The sequence below is a fragment of the Perca flavescens genome, chromosome 22, assembly GCF_004354835.1.
Source record: "Perca flavescens isolate YP-PL-M2 chromosome 22, PFLA_1.0, whole genome shotgun sequence".
NCBI lineage: Eukaryota > Metazoa > Chordata > Actinopteri > Perciformes > Percidae > Perca > Perca flavescens.
The window spans coordinates 26,263,121-26,280,476 of record NC_041352.1 but is presented as its reverse complement, the minus strand read 5'-3'; the positions used below and the strand labels follow the sequence as shown (position 1 = coordinate 26,280,476).

Below are 17,356 nucleotides of genomic sequence, written 5' to 3'. Positions count from 1 at the left end.
AGTGCCAGGATAGGCTACGCGACACGATAGTAGGTCTAAGGTATTAAAAAAAGTGCAGCTTTGTCTCAATTTAAATTATTTTTTGCAACAAAGTGGGATTATTTCTTCCTCCATCGCCGCCTCGCGGCGTCGTTAACCGGAGGAAAGACCGAAAGAAGTAATCCGGTAAACGTGCATCTGAGCGTAAAGAGAGAGAGAGAGAGAGACAGAGAGATGCTTGGTGGCCACGTCCCCTTGGAGACCGGAGAGAGACACAACACGTAATGAGCTTTACTTCTCAGGTTTAAGAGAGAGAGAGAGAGAGAGAGAAGGAGAGAGAGAAAATAAAAAAACTCGAAACATTTCTCTTTTCGACGTCTCTTTTTTCCTCTTCCTTGAGTTTTTTTTTTTTCCTCCTAGAGAGGAGAGAGGAAGAGAAGAAGAAGAGGAGGAGGCAGTGGATGAGTGAGGGGAGGAGGGAGGGAGGGGAGGGGAGGAGGAGGAGAAGCCGGAGTAAAGTTTGTCCAAGTTGCACATCCCTTCGGAAACGCCATTTTGATTCCTCTCCTCTCCGGAGCAAGTTTGCAGCCTCTCTCTCTCTCTCTCTCTCTCTTTCTCCCTTCTTTTTTTCCCCTTCATCCCCCCCTTTTATCATCCACCATCACAGCCGTTCATCATCATCATCATCATCATCTCCCCCCCCAACCAACCACCACCATCATCATCCTCGCCACGATGTCTCGGCGCAAGCAGCCCAACCCCAACAAAGTCAAGCGTAAGTCTGCTTCTTTTCTTTTTGCCCGCTCTCCATCGTTACATTTTGGTGCTTTTCTGCCTCTGTGTGCTCGGTTTGGTCGATGTTTGACAACGTCGGGGGAAAGTTTGGACTCTTTGCGGCTGTTTAGGTAAAGTTTAGGCTGAGATGTGGACACGGTAAAGGGATTCTCTCCTCTCCGCCGTTGCTTCCTAGTTTGATGATGCATCCAAGCGGAGGAATTTAACCCCAGCTCTCTTCCTCATTCAGCTAATTATCGCTAACAACTTGTTTTTGGGAGACTTTTTCGGTAGGCTACAACTTTATTTCCCCCTTCCGCGTGAACGTTTAGGGGGTTGATATGTGGTGGTTTTTGCCCCCGCGGGGGAGGGTGTCATGAGAGAGGGAGAGAGAGAGGGAGGGGGTTCAAAGTCTGCTCCACCGCCGGAGTCGAGCATCCATATCTCGGGTGCACTTTGGTCGGAGCCTCGCTGCTAGTGGCCATGTGTAAAGCTACCAGACACCACAGACAAGCTGGCAGCAACTAGCAAGGGGCTCTTCCGGTGTGTGCTTTCAAAATAAAACCACCTGTTGATGGACAGAGAGGTTTAAAGCATGTTTTTTTATTTTTTTTTAACTTTCTTCTCCGTTCTCTGGGAGGGCGCTTTGTCTTTTTTGTGTGTGTGTGTGTGTGTGTTTACGTTAGCGTTGCATCTCATCTGAATGAGTGAATGTGATTGAGACTATGCCTGAAAGTTGACCTGACGTTTGAGTCTCGTGAGATGATGACATTAACAAACAGCCAGAATTGCTAATTTCAATCTCTTAACGTGGGACAAAAGTTACAAAGTCATGCTTAAAATGCATGTATGTGCTTATTTATTGATATGTATTTATTAATGGTAAACGTACAACAGACCAAAACAATTACAAGTTTAATCGCATTTTAATCCCCCCCCAAATTCGTTTTACTTTGAAGGGCGAATCGCACCGGTTTCCGGTCGCATTCTAGCTAACCGCTGCTAGCTTGACGCCGCTGCCGTGACCTTGCCCAGACGTATTTAGCCATAAACAACCCCTTGTTCATTTACAAACTGCACCAACACGGCAACTAGCTCGTTCAACATCGCCCGGTTGCTCGACGTATGTCAAATATCGTTGTTGTTGCAACTTTTCATCGCTTTTCGGAGACTTTTTTTTAAAATTTTTTCCTCAACCGTCTCCGGTTACGTACGCGCAGCCCGCAGCAACAGCAGCAGCAGCAGCATCGACGTGACGCCTGTTGCATCTCTATCCTCCCCCCTCCCTCCCTTCCTCCTCTTTATAGCCTCTCTTTTCTCTCTTTCGACATCATCCACCTCTCTAACTTCCATTTTAAACATCAACTCGTGCTGTATTCTTGACGTTTCACCCCCGTTTTCGACGTCAAAACGGTCGACGTTATTTTTTTTTTTTAAACGGCTACGTTTTAGCCGTTGGCCTCGACGTCGTTTTCGAAGGATGCTGCTCGCGCTGTTATGATATAAAAACTGTAGTTGGGAGTTTGAGTGTGTCAGGGACTTTGTTATCAGTTCTCCCGGTCAATGATTGACGGATTTGGGTTCGGTTTCTTCTCTCTGTCTCAGAGTTGAACTGGTTAGATAATGGTTGCAAAAAAAAAAAAAAGAGCCAAAAACATTGTGTGTCTCTCTCTCTCTGCCTCTCTCTCTCTGCCTCTCTCTCTCTGCCTCTCTCTCCCTCCCTGTTGAGGAACTTTAACCCCAGTTTCTTGCAAAGGACATCCATTCACCTTTCCTTTTTTGTATATATATATATATTAAACTTTTTAGTGCATTTGTAGTCATCAATAAGTGAGTTTACAGCCACTTTGAACCCTGCAGTACCCGTGTGCAGTGATACAAAGTGCAGTTATGGCACTTAAATGTGAGTTCATGGCACATTTAGCGTAATCCATGGCAGTTTTTAACTGTTGTAACACCAAAATGGGGACTTTTGGTGCGTTTGTTGCAATCAAAAGAGAGTTAGAATCAACTTTGAACCCTACAGTGTGCTCATGCAGGGGTTTAAAGTGCAGTTATGGCAGTTAAATGTGAGATTATGGCACATTTAGCACACTTATAATATTAGAACAGGGACCTTTAGTGCATTGTTGTGACTTTATCACAGTTGTCCGTACTCTATGTTGCTCCCATAGCACTCCTATAGGAATTTAACATGTATTTATGACACTTAAATGTGAGTTTTTGGCCCATATAGCATGGTTTATGACATGTTTACTCTCCATATTCTATGTTGTATTAAACCAGGGACTTTTAGTGCATTTTAGGAACAACATCTTGACTTTACCACACTTATTGGTATTCTATTTAGCTCCCATAGCCCTCCTATAGGAATTTAACGTGTATTTATGACACTAAAATGTGAGTTTATGGCCCATTTAGCATAATTCATGGCAGTTTTTAACTCTTACAACACCAAAACAGGGACTTTTGGTACGATTGTTGTGATCAAAAGAGAGTTTGAATGAACTTTGAACCCTGCAGTATGCTCATGCAGTGTATGTATGGCAGTTAAATGTGAGCTTATGGCACATTTAGCATGCTTTAAAGCGGTTTGCTACTCCTTATATTCTTTATTGTATTAAAACAGAGACTTTTAGTGCATTTTAGGAACACTAAATGGTATCATGTGTCACTCCCATGGCACTCTTATAGGAGTTTAAATTGTATTTATTCTGCTAAATCATGATTCTATATCCTATTTACATTATCAGTACAGGAGATGTGATGTGTTTGTGGCGCCTTGTAGTGAATTCATTACAACTTAACTGCACTTTTCTTAAAATACTATGGGTTGTTGTGGGTTTATTGTGACTTCATTGTGCTTTTCCGGCAATAACTACATAATGTATTTGAATGGGGCAAATAAATACTCGTACAGTGCATCTGCTGTATGCAAAGGTGACTTTATTTTTTATTTATTTATTAGCAACTCTAGCAGTTTTTGTACAGGGACTTTGCGTGTTTATTTTGACTTTATCATGTTGTTTTTTCAGCTTATTTTTAACTTCTATAGTGCTCTTAAGCGTTGTTTGTAGCATCAAATAGACGGTTAACTTAGAGCCGCAGAGAGGAATCGATTTTAGATGTCAACTCTTAGATTAATCTGCAACTATTTTGATCATCAGTTGGAGTCATTTTTTTAATGTTAAAACAGGTAAACTTGTGTGATGTCATCTCGTTAAATGTGAATATTGTTCTAGTGTCTTCTCTCCTCTGGGACAGTTATCTGAATATCTTTTGACTTGTGGACAAAAGAAGACATTTGAGGATGTCATCTTGGGGCTTTTTGGGTAGGGCTGGGTATCGTTCAAATAATTTCGATACCAGTACTGATACCAATACAACATTTTTTCCAGTTTTTAACTTAAAAAAACACACATTAAGGCAAAAATCTTTTGACTTTTCCTGCCTGCCTCTACGGCATTACTAGATCTCGGTAGAAGCATGTAGAAGAATGCTGCGTGCTCATTGGCTCACTGACGCTGATGAGATTTACTCCTTAGGTATTGAAATTTGGTATTGAATTACGATTCTTACGATTCTTGATACTTTAGAGGGCAATTCGGTCAGTGCCTAAAAAATGTGGAATTTGATACCCAGCCCTATTTTTGGGGGCAACACTGATCTACATTTTTCAACATTTTCGGACTTTGTATAAACCAAACAACCAGGGATGCACCGAATCCAGGATTCGGCTTCGGAATCGGCCCGAATATTGGGCTTTTTGACTGGGTTTGGTTTCTGCCCTACGCTTGATTACGGGAAGGTGTTTACGTAGGTGGATCGTTCAATACAGCAAGCTGTGAGGAAGTAGACATGGATCTGGTGAGCAGTAGGTTGTGAGGAAGTGGACATGGATCTGTTGACTTCATTCATGTGTTTACTGGGTTCATGGACTGAGGATGGGAGGAGGAGGCAGCACGATCTCAACCAGTGGATTCGTTGCATCCCTACGAACTAATCCATTAATCCAGTGAGTAATCCACACATTAGCAGCCCTAGTTTACTGTGACGTTATCATACTTTTCCTATAGTTACAACACCCTAAAGAGCAATCAAAAGGGCGTTTCCGAAGCGATGTGCAACTTGGACAAACTCAGTGGTGTAGTCTAATATATTGCAGTGGGTATACTGTACTGTGTATATGTATATATGGGCCAGAATGGGACATTGGGGTGGGGTCTGGGTGTCAAAGACTTCATTTCCTGTATTCTGATACACTTTATGCACCAATTTACGGTGGAAATCGCTTTATTATTATGTGAAGAAGGAAAAACACAGATGACTATTCAAAATATATGTAAAATATAATGGGAAGTATGTCGTAGTGTCAAACTCGAGGCCCGCGTGCCAAATCCGGGCCCTTTGCTAATTTTGATCCGGTCCCTATATACATTTAGGTTCACAATACATATTACAACTAGGGCTGCTCCCTCTTAGTGGATTAGTCGACTAATCGGTTGTTTTGGTCTCAGTCAGATTTCTTTAGTCCATTAGTCATGTCTGATGCTGTTTTCATGCTGAATGACTTATTTCCAAGAAACGTACGAGCACATCTCTGGTAAACACAAGAATTAAAGTGGTGCTTTTTGCACGACTCTTTGCGGAGAAACTCAGATTTACAGATCTGTCGATTAAATCAACTAATTGATCAGTCGATACGACTGAATGATTGTTAGTCGACTAAGAATTTCTTTAATCGAGCGCAGCCCTAATTACAACAATACTTTTTGTCACTTTTCATGTTTTGTTTTCGACATTTTTGACGCTTTTTCCAAACGTTTTTGGCATTTTCTTCGTCATTTTTGCCGACCAAACTGTGAGTGAGTAGACTATATAAAACATGCAATAATACAGTCAAAGATATCTGACTTTTCCCATGACATAAAAGCAATAAACTCTATACATGTCTGGCCCCTTGTTGGGATTCTCATTTTCTAGTGTGGCCCTCTGGGAAGTTGAGTTTGACACCCCACAGATGACAATTGTAAATATATCAAAAATATAATGGGGTATGTGGTTGTGTGTCATTGGGTATTTGTTAGTGGGTATATGGAAATCCTGGAGCTTTCTTAGTGGATATTACTGCGTATACTTGCATATCATGTAGACTACACCAGTGGACAAACTTTACTCTTCTCCTCTTTCATATTTTTTTAATTTAAAAACGTCTTTGTGGCCTTCTGTAGTGACTTCACCCATTTTTAAATGCCTAAAAGTCTTTCATATGTGGGTCTACGCTGTACGTGTGCATTGTACTGTATTTGTTGTACTTTTCATGGAGTTTTTCCAGGTGACTTTACTGTAATATTTCTGTAATTTGATCCACAATAGAGGACCTATATGAACTTTTTGGCATCTTCTATCGCTGTGTCGTACTTATGTGACCATACAGGGCTAGATAGGGAGTGTGTAGTAGCTTTATGGTACTTGTATCTTGTAGTACTGTCACTCTGGTATCTGTATAGTACTGTGTAGTAGGCTGAGTGGCGTCTGTTGAGTGCATGGTGGTGAGTTCATGGCAGCCTGAAGTTTCCTCTTCAGTTTGTGGCTAAATGATGCAACTTCTGCAACCTGTTGATGAAGTGGAAGCCTTTTTTCTTTTGTAAGATGGTTAAAGATACCTTTGTTGCTGCGTTGCTCTGGTCCTCTCCTCCACTGCAGGGAGGAGGAAGAGGAAGAGGAGGAGGAGGAAGAGGAAGAGGAGGAGGAGGAGGAGGGATTCGGATGAGCAGTTAGCATTCCTTTACGAAATTCAACACTGAGGCCGAGCTGGGCCCTCGGCGACAGGCGCACATCTCTCTCTCTCTCTGTCTGTCTGTCTGTCTCTCTGTCTTTCTGTCTCTCTCCCTCCCTCTGTCTCTCTCTCTCTGTCTCCCTCTCTCTCTCTCTGTCTACCTGTCTCCCTCTCTCTGTCTCTCTCTCTCCCTCCCTCTGTCTCCCTCTCTGTCTCTCTCTCTCTCTCTCTCTCTGTCTTTCTGTCTCTCTCTCTCTCTCTGTCTCTCTCTCTGTCTACCTGTCTCTCTCTCTCTGTCTCTCTCTCTGTCTACCTCTCTCTCTCTCTGTCTCTCTCTCTGTCTCCCTCTCTCTCTCTCTGTCTACCTGTCTCTCTCTCTCTCTCTGTCTCTCTCCCTGTTTCTCTCCCTCTTTCTCTCCCTGTCTGTCTCTCGCTCTCGCTCTCTCTCTCTCTCTCTCTCTCTCTCTCTCTCCCTCTCTCTCCCTGTCTCACTCTCTCTCACGTATAGACGCTGTCTCACTGCGGGGAGACTTATAACTCGCCTTTCGACTTCTTGCTCTGTGGTTTTTAAATGGAGATGTATGCTGGGGGGGGCGAGGGGGGTCTGAATCAATGTGGATGTGTTGTCTGGTGGATTAGTTTAGGTGCTAAAACGTATTCTCTTTGTGTTGTGGCAACAGGAAAGGATGCTGTGTGTGTGTGTGTGTGTGTGTGTGTGTGTGTGTGTGTGTGTGTGTGTGTGTGTGTGTGTGTGTGTGTGTGTGTGTGTGTGTGTGTGTGTGTCTTCTTCCTATTCTTCTTCTGTGGTGGTGGACATTTTAAAATGCTGACAGACGATGATGTAGTCGATGATGTCCTCTTCCCCCCCCCACACACGCACACACAAAGAGTGTCTTGTGTGTGACGAGGCTTCCTCCATTTTTATGGGAACTGAACACACACACACACACACACACACACACACACAGCCTGCAGTTACAGTCATGTAAAGGCATGATGATGCCTGTTGTTTTTCCTGTGTATATAGGTGAAAAACAGCCAGAGAATGATTCACTTCATCTCCCATCATCACAGATTCTTTTCAACAGATTAATTCATATATATATATATATATATATATATATATACTTCATCTCCCATCATCACAGATTCTTTTCAACAGATTAATTCATATATATATATATATATATATATATATATATATATACTTCATCTCCCATCATCACAGATTCTTTTCAACAGATTAATTTATTTATATATATAAAAAATAAGAGTTGTGTTGAGATAATAATTGGCAGATGAAGTCGTTTAAGTTGCAGGCCTAGGTGAGTGTTGTTTGATAAGATCGTATAATCATTTAATATCACTTAATACTGTGTGTGTGTGTGTGTAACAGTATGTATGAATGAGTGAGTTAATGGGGAGTTTCAGTGGGCCGTTTGTGTCCACAGAGACTGAAGTCAAGCAGCTAATTAAAAGCTCTTAGTCCTCCCTCTGGGACTGTAGTTGTCTCCACATTAACCTCCATTTATCACACAGTTTCAGTCCCGTGACGAGCCCTAATAGTCGAGTACTTAACAGACGACTCCAGACAAAAACCTGACGACTCCTTTTCTTTTGTCTCCAACTCTCCATCCTCCTGTATAAAAGAGACTTCAGATACAGTATTAGGGACCACTAAGGTCTATATAAAAGAGACTTCAGATACAGTATTAGGGGACCACTAAGGTCTATATAAAAGCATCCAAAGAGCACCATGTCATGGGACCTTTTTAAGATGTGACTTTTAAGCGGTAAAACATGCCTTTTTAAGCATTAAAACCTGACTTTAAAATGTGACTGCAGATAACTCGACTAATAGTTTTATTAATCTGCACATTACGTTCTCCATTAATTGATTAATTGTGTCGGGTGTCCAGTCCAAAAAGCTGAAAGATATTCAGCGACGCAGCGAAAGAAGTAAATTACAACAGACGGCTTTAATATTCACGCCCGACAGGCTAGGAACTGGGCTTGATTTTGCTATAATCATCAGACTAGCTGTCGGTATACGTTTTGTCTCTCGGCGAGGCTTCGTGGACACGCTGGTGTGTTTTTGTGCATCCGGGAGGATTTCAGAAACACACCATCAGCTGTGAGAGGGCTTGATGTTAGCACCTCCAGCTTTCTTCAGGGCTCTCTACAACCAGACCTCCTATTTATAGACCCGCCTTTTTTAGATAAGATTAGGTTCCATCCCCCGGCCGGCCAGCCGAAAGAAGGGAGGGAGGGAGGAGTTACCATACAGCACAGAAAGGTGTGGAGAGGAGGAGGAGGAGAGATAGGAGGAGAGAGAGGAGGAGAGGGGGTGAAAGTTGACTTCAGTTACCTTCATATTTCATACGAGGCTTGAGAGCGAGTTCGGCTCGTTGTGTCAACATGTTTTTGTACAGGGATTTAAAAATATGACTTTAAGGTGTTTAAAATGTGACTTTTTCAGCATTTAAACGTGACTTTTTAAGCATTTAAACGTGACTTTTTAAGCATTTAAACGTGACTTTTGTTTCAGCATTTAAACGTGACTTTTTAAGCATTTAAATGTGACTTTTTCAGCATTTAAACGTGACTTTTTCAGCATTTAAACGTGACTTTTTCAGCATTTAAACGTGACTTTTTAAGCATTTAAACGTGACTTTTTAAGCATTTAAACGTGACTTTTTTTTAAGCATTTAAACGTGACTTTTTAAGCATTTAAATGTGACTTTTTCAGCATTTAAATGTGACTTTTTCAGCATTTAAACGTGACTTTTTAAGCATTTAAATGTGACTTTTTTCAAGCATTTAAACGTCACTTTTGTTCAGCTTTAAACGTGACTTTTTAAGCAGTTAAACATGACTTTTTAAGCATTTAAACGTGACTTTTCACGTGTTAAAATAAGACTTTTTAAGCATTAAAATAAGACTTTAAAACATAAACATTTAATCATTCAAACCTGACTTTTTAAGTGAGAAAACATGACTTTAAACAAGACTTTTTACAACATTGAAACAGGACTTTTTAAGCATTTAAAACGGGACCTACAGTACAGGCCAAAAGTTTGGACACACCTTCTCATTCAATGTGTTTCCTTTTTATTTTCATGACTATTTACATTGTAGATTCTCACTGAAGGCATCAAAACTATGAATGAACACATATGGAATTATGTACTTAACAAAAAAGTGTGAAATAACTGAAAACATGTCTTATATTTTAGATTCCTCAAAGTAGCCACCCTTTGCTTTTTTATTAATAAGGGAAATAATTCCACTAATGAACCCTGACAAAGCACACCTGTGAAGGTAAAACCATTTCAGGTGACTACCTCATGAAGCTCATTGAGAGAACACCAAGGGTTTGCAGAGTTATCAAAAAAAGCAAAGGGTGGCTACTTTGAAGAATCTAAAATATAAGACATGTTTTCAGTTATTTCACACTTTTTTGTTAAGTACATAATTCCATATGTGTTCATTCATAGTTTTGATGCCTTCAGTGAGAGGGATGCAGACGCAGAGGTGTGGAGGAGGAGGGAGGGAGGGGGAGGAGGAGGTGGGGGGATGGGTGGGAGTCGAACTGTGACACCTCAGGCTGGACCAAATGGCTCATCACCTCCCTCCCCCAACCCAACCCAACCCAACCCAGCCCAACCCTTAGTTACTCTGTATGCTAGCCGGTCCTTTTACAGGAAGCAGAGCTGTAAATGTTCAGAAAGATGACTGGAGCTGTGCCGGTGAATCACGTTGGACTTGTTAAGCATTTAATGGGACGTTAAAAACACAACTTTTTCAGCATAACCTTTTAACTTTTTAAGCATCAAAGCGTTTCTTTAAAAACGTGACTATAAAACATAATTTTTAAGCATTTAAACATGACTTTAGAAGGTGAATTTAAGCATAAAGACGTGACTTTGAAACGTGAATTTAACCTTAAAAACTTGATGTAGAAACGTGAATTTAAGCATTAAAATGAGACTATTAAACGTGAACTTTTAAGAATTAAAACGTGACTATAAAACATAATTTTTAAGCATTTAAACGTGACTTTAAAAGGTGAATTTAAGCATTAAAACATGATGTAGAAATGTGAATTTAAGCATTAAAATGAGACTATAAAACGTGACTATACAACATAATTTTTAAGCATTTAAACATGACTTTAGAAGGTGAATTTAAGCATTAAGACGTGACTTTGAAACGTGAATTTAAGCATTAAAATGTGACTATAAAACGTGACTTAAGCATTAAAATGTGACTTTAAAACATAACTTTTTAAGCATTTAAACGTGACTTTAAAAGGTGAATTTAAGCATTAAAACATGATGTAGAAACGTGAATTTAAGCATTAAAATGTGACTTTAAAACATGACTTTTTAAGCATTAAAATGAGACTATAAAACGTGACTATACAACATAATTTTTAAGCATTTAAACATGACTTTAGAAGGTGAATTTAAGCATTAAGACGTGACTTTGAAACGTGAATTTAAGCATTAAAATGTGACTATAAAACGTGACTTTAAGCATTTAAAACGTGACTATAAAACATAATTTTTAAGCATTTAAACGTGACTTTAAAAGGTGAATTTAAGCATTAAAACATGATGTAGAAACATGAATTTAAGCATTAAAATGTGACTTTAAAACATGACTTTTTTAAGCATTTAAAACATAATTTTTAAGCATTAGAACGTGACTGTTTGAGCATTAAAATGAGACTATAAAACGTGACTATACAATATAATTTTTAAGCATTTAAACATGACTTTAGAAAGTGAATTTAAGCATTAAGACGTGAATTTGAAACGTGAATTTAAGCATTAAAATGTGACTTTAAAACATGACTTTTTTTAAGCATTAAAACGTGACTTTAAAACATAATTTTTAAGCATTAAAACGTGACTCTTTTAAGCATTAAAACTTGTGATCACAGACTGTATTCCTGCCGGTCAGCGTTTTGGTAGTTTGGTTAGAAAGATGCCTGACTGATGGAGGCGTGCAGGTGAATCACAGGTGAATCAGACTCGTTTGTCTGTGGTTGATGATGATGATGATCAAACTGTGACGAAGGCTGATGCCTCATGTTTCTTTTCAGGGCAGAAAATGACAAACCTGAACCTGTTCTCCGTTTACCTTTTAACTCTTTATAAAGCGATTATAAATACGATCTCGTATTGTACGAAAATAGTTCACCGAAACGTGTTTCTGAAAACATTTTAAGAGAGAAATAGGCCATGCAATAGACTGCAGCTGCTACTAAAGATACTTTTTTTTTATTATTATTATTATTAACTAATCCACAAAATTATCTTCCCAATTCACCGACTTATCAGCTTGATCTGTAACGTGTCAACAGATGTGAATGTTTGATGCTTTCAAAGTGTCTTTCATCAGTTGATTACCACAGAAAAGAACCAGACACTAGATTAATTTAAAGCTGAAACCAGTTCTTACTCATAAGACGACTTTATATGATTAATGAATAATTAATTTTGATGTAAACAAGACTCTTCTTGGTGTAAACCAGCAGTTTGTAATATTTACTCTCTCTAACTTTAGCGTAGCCACTGCTATATAAAGTGTGTGTGTGTGTGTGTGTGTGTGTGTGTGTGTGTGTGTGTGTGTGTGTGTGTGTGTGTGTGTGTGTGTGTGTGTGTGTGTGTGTGTGTGTGTGTGTGTGTGTGTGTGTGTGTGTGTGTGTCTCAATTTAACTGAGCTGTCTCTCGCCTAAATTTAAACCCAGAGAGGAGACCACAAGCCAGTCCTGGTGGGCTCTGAGTGTGTGTGTGTGTGTGTTAACATGTGTGTTGATTCCTGCAGAAACCCACTTGTATGGGAGGAGGCCCATCAGCAAAAGTGTGTGTGTGTGTGTGTGTGTGTGTGTGTGTGTGTGTGTGTGTGTCCTACTTTAGCGCTATTCATCCCGCGTCTCGAATTACAGCCCATCCTCTCCTGTCTCTCAGCGAGGACTCGGCTACAACTTTTTAATGTTTAAAAACAAATATTATTATTTTTGCTACGTTTTTACGCCTCGCGTTCGCGCACTAGACGGAAAAGACGGAGTTACATCAGTCAGTGTAATTAAGTTATGTAGCTTACATACCGGTCTGTCTGTCTCTCTCTCTGTCTGTCTCTCTCTCTGTCTGTCTCTCTGTCTGCCTGTGTCTCTCTGTCTCTCTCTCTCTCTCTCTCTCTCTCTCTCTCTCTCTGTCTCTCTCTGTCTGTATCTGTCTCTCTGTCTCTCTCTTTCTGCCTGTGTCTCTCTGTCTCTCTCTTTCTGCCTGTGTCTCTCTGTCTCTCTCTTTCTGCCTGTGTCTCTCTGTCTCTCTCTTTCTGCCTGTGTCTCTCTCTCTCTCTGTCTGTCTGCCTGTGTCTCTCTCTCTCTCTGTCTGTCTGTATCTGTCTCTCTCTCTGTCTCTCTCTGTCTGTATCTGTCTCTCTGTCTCTCTCTGTCTGCCTGTGTCTCTCTGTCTCTCTCTGTCTGTCTCTCTGTCTGCCTGTGTCTCTCTGTCTCTCTCTGTCTCTGTCTGTCTGTATCTGTCTCTCTGTCTGTCTCTCTCTCTTTCTGCCTGTGTCTCTGTCTGTCTCTCTGTCTCTTTCTGTCTGTGTCTATGTCTCTCTGCGTCTGTATCTGTCTCTCTCTGTCTGTCTCTCTGTCTGTCTCTGTCTCTTTGTCTGTCTGTCTCTCTCTGTCTGTCTGTCTCTCTGTCTGTGTCCCTGTCTGTGTCCCTGTCTGTCTCTGTCTGTCTGTCTGTCTCTCTGTGTCTGTCTGTCTCTGTCTCTCTGTCTGTATCTGTCTCTTTGTCTCTCTGTCTGTCTCTCTCTGTCTGTCTGTCTCTCTGTCTGTGTCCCTGTCTGTCTCTGTCTCTCTTTGTCTGTCTGTCTCTCTGACTGTCTGTCTCTCACACAGACACACACATGCTGGTCCTGCTACTCTCCTAAAGAGATGGACACACACACCAGCGCACTAAGATGAACTTCAGGCCACTACCGTAGACTACAGACTCTGATCAGAGCCTCCACACAACCATAAATCACACTTTAGATTCAACTCGTATTTAAGTTTTGAGAGAAACAAACATTTGATCCTTTTTAGAAATACTCATGTGAACACTTCTAGTTAGTTGTCAGGTGGCAGTAAACGTGCAAGCTTCTAATTCTAATCTAATAGCACATTTATCCAGCTTTAAGAAACAATCATTTTCTGAATGAAGTCTGGCATTGGAGACAGAAAAGTGCCTCTCCTGCTCCTGCATTAAAGTGCCCATATTATGAAAAAAAATCACTTTTTTTCTGGGATTTGGGGTGTTATTTTGTGTCTCTGGTGCTTCCACACGCATACAAACTTTGAAAATAATCCATCCATGGTGTTCTGAGTGAGATATGGTTTCTGAATGCTAGCTCATGTAGTCCTTACCTAGCTACTGAGCATGTAGTCCTTACCTAGCTAGCTCATGTAGTCCTTACCTAGCTAGCTCATGTAGTCCTTACCTAGCTACTGAGCATGTAGTCCTTACCTAGCTAGCTCATGTAGTCCTTACCTAGCTAGCTCATGTAGTCCTTACCTAGCTAGCTCATGTAGTCCTTACCTAGCTACTGAGCATGTAGTCTTACCTAGCTAGCTCATGTAGTCCTTACCTAGCTAGCTCATGTAGTCCTTACCTAGCTAGCTCATGTAGTCCTTACCTAGCTACTGAGCATGTAGTCTTACCTAGCTACTGAGCATGTAGTCCTTACCTAGCTACTGAGCATGTGCGACTGACAACAAAGATGTTACAGAAGTTGAGATGTCTCACTCTGTAGCTAAAACCGAGACCTGAACACACGGTGAAAAGAGGAGCTGCAGCAATGTGCAGTACAACAAAAAAGACGGTGTTTTTTGAAAATTAAACCACATAAACCTATTCTGGTACAACCTCTGAAATACTGCTCGATTATGGAAAATAAATATAATCCCGATTATTTCGGTCAGTATTAAAATCACGATAATTTAACACGATCACTGGTTGACTTCTGGAAAGATGTTGCAATTATTGAACTTAAAAAAAAAGTTAATTAAAAAGTTAATTCAGAAAAGAGAAAATAAGAGTTTACTTTCAAAACATAATGCGCTAAATAATAGTTTTTCTCGATTATTCCCTTTTTTGTGATCGTTGGGAGCCGAAATGATAATCACGATTACATTTCGGTTAATTGCACAGCCCTACTACGAGTTTAACGCTAGAGGGAATTTGTTAATGATTTTTATTTTTCTGGTGTGATGATGGTGAAGTGTAGAGATGGTGAATATATAGTGTGTGTGTGTGTGTGTGTATAAACGTGACTGTGTTTCAGTTGTAGTCGTGCTGGTTGGCAGCCTTGACCTGGGGATGAGTTTGTTACAGAGGTACATTTACATAACTCGGCTTGTTTGGAGCCGATAAGCCCACTCTTTATTCAGAGTTAGGAAATTAGGAAAAGTTTTGAGCCTGCGTTTCTGATCTCTTTCTCACAAGACACTCACAGAAAGTATATCTTTTTTTTTTAAACATGACTTTTTAAGCGTTAAAATGTGACTTTTTAAGCGTTAAAACAGGACTTTAAATGTGACTTTTTAAGCATTAAAGCATGCCTTTTAAAACGTGACTTTTCAAACATTAAGACCTTTTTTTAAGACCTTTTTCTCTGGTTTTGAGCATCTTTCTGCAGCAGGATGAAACTGTTCTTCACGCTGACTGACTTTTTCCTCGTGTGTGTGTGTGTGTGTGTGTGTGTGTGTGTGTGTGTGTGTGTGTGTGTGTGTGTGTGTGTGTGTGTGTGTGTGTGTTTCTCTGAGTTGGTGAAAGTTTCCTGGAAGCTCAGCAGCAGAGGATGAACAACATCTCTGACAATTATGTAACGCTGTCTCTCTGATAATAAAGGAGAGAGAGAGGGAGACACAAAGAGAGAGAGACACACAGAGAGAGAGAGACACACAGAGAGAGAGAGAGAGAGACAGAGAGAGAGAGACAGAGAGAGAGAGCTATTGTTTCTCTACTTCCTCCTCTGCTCTCCTGATGAGAGGCTGCTTCCCTTCCTGTTAACTTCTCCTCCTCCTCCTCCTCCTCCTCCTCCTCCTCTTCCTCTCTCCTAACAGACATTTGGGGGAATACTTTGGCAGAGAGTTAGATAAGAAGACCTGATCGTTCAATATGCAGCCGCTTAGCTTAGCTTAGCGTAGCGTAGCGTAAAGCCTGGAAACGGAAGAAGGTTATTTTTGGGGTTTTTTTGGGCCGATTTAAACAAACGAGATGTAACATTTTAACGAGTGATCTTTGTTACCAGAGGGCCGATGACTTTAAAACATCATTTGGACACTGAAACTATCCACTGACTGATGTTTTCTGCCTCCAAGTAGCTAATGGCGTTTTTCCATTACATGGTACCTGCTCGACTCTACTCAACTCTATCGAGGCGAGTAGGTACCATGTGATGGAAAAGCACCATTAATGTTCCAGTCAAGGATCCAGGCAGCACATTCTCGTCTCCCTCCATTTTACACTCGAATGGTGGCTAAAAGGGCTCCGGGTCAAACGGCAATATGGAATGGATTAATCTGCGTTATTTTTTTTCAGATTAATTAATCGAAATGAACGCGTTATTTTGACAGACCTATTTATTAGTAATGTAATAACTATAACTCATAATAAACAATAACTTATTTCACCGGTAAATTGCTGTTGAATGACAAAAACAAACCACCAGGTGGGAAACGTGTATTTTACAACAACTTTGAATGCACCGCGAAGCTGTAGGTTACCAGTTTCAGTGAACGCACCGTGTGTGTTTTTCCAACGTGGGCAGCTGCTGCGCCGCAGAGCCCACTGTTGAAATCCAGTCGCACTTTACACTGTTTAACGTTAGCTGTCAGCACTTTAACCGGGATTAATCCAGCTGCTAGCTAAAGCTAGGCTAACGTTACCTGCTGTGTAGTGTAGTGTAAAGTCAGGCACTGAAATAAGGCACCGAAATTTCTGTACTTATTCGGTCTCGTTACTACTGTTTATTATTATTATATATTAATATTATTTTTTATTATTATATATTATTTATTATTAGTATATATTATTATTTGTATTATTATTATATATTATTATTATTTATTATTATTATTTATTAATATATATTCTTCTTCTTATTATATATTAATATTATTTCTTATTATTATATTTTATTATTATCAGTATATATTCTTATTATTCTTATTCTTATTATTATTATTATTATTATTATTATTATTATTATTATTATTATTATTATTATTATTATTATTATTATTATTTCTACCTGCACTCTGGTTTCAGCCAGTGGTGAGGTGTTTACACGGCATTTGAGAAACCGGTCAACTGCCTTTACCCCGAATATATAATCAGGAGTTTAAACTGCATGGGAACCCTCCTTCACATAAAATCATAAACCAGATAAGCTTCTGGTAGCATCCTCCTCCTCCTCCTCCTCCTCCTCCTCCTCCTCTTTCCACCTTTCATCTCCTCAGCTCCTCCCCCCCCCACCACCACCCCCCTCCTGTAAGATGCCCTCTGTTTCCTCCCTCCATCCGTTGTGACATTCTTTCACAGCCGAGCCGCCCGGACTTTGGACTCGCAGTAAATACGGCTTTATTTGCTGCAGGCTGCAAACAGGGTGAAGGTAGCTGTGTGTGTGTGTGAGAATGTGTGTGTGTGTGTGTGAGTGTGTGTGTGTGTGTGTGTGTGTGTGTGTGTGTGTGTGTGTGTGTGTGTGTGTGTGTGTGTGTGTGTGTGTGTGTGTGTGTGTGTGTGTGTGTGTGTGTGT

At 40.3% G+C, this 17,356-nt stretch overlaps 1 protein-coding gene across 2 annotated transcripts in view; it reads left to right on the top strand.

Moving 5' to 3' along the window:
- The first annotated feature begins 493 nt into the window (after window positions 1-493).
- rreb1a (ras responsive element binding protein 1a) overlaps window positions 494-17,356 on the top strand; it is a 108,935-nt gene continuing 92,072 nt past the window's right edge. For both annotated transcript variants that reach the window (XM_028569064.1, XM_028569063.1), the window contains exon 1: window positions 494-754. In XM_028569064.1, coding sequence (XP_028424865.1) covers window positions 715-754 — 40 coding nt within the window. In that variant the 5' untranslated portion in view covers window positions 494-714. The remainder of the gene's footprint in view (window positions 755-17,356) is intronic.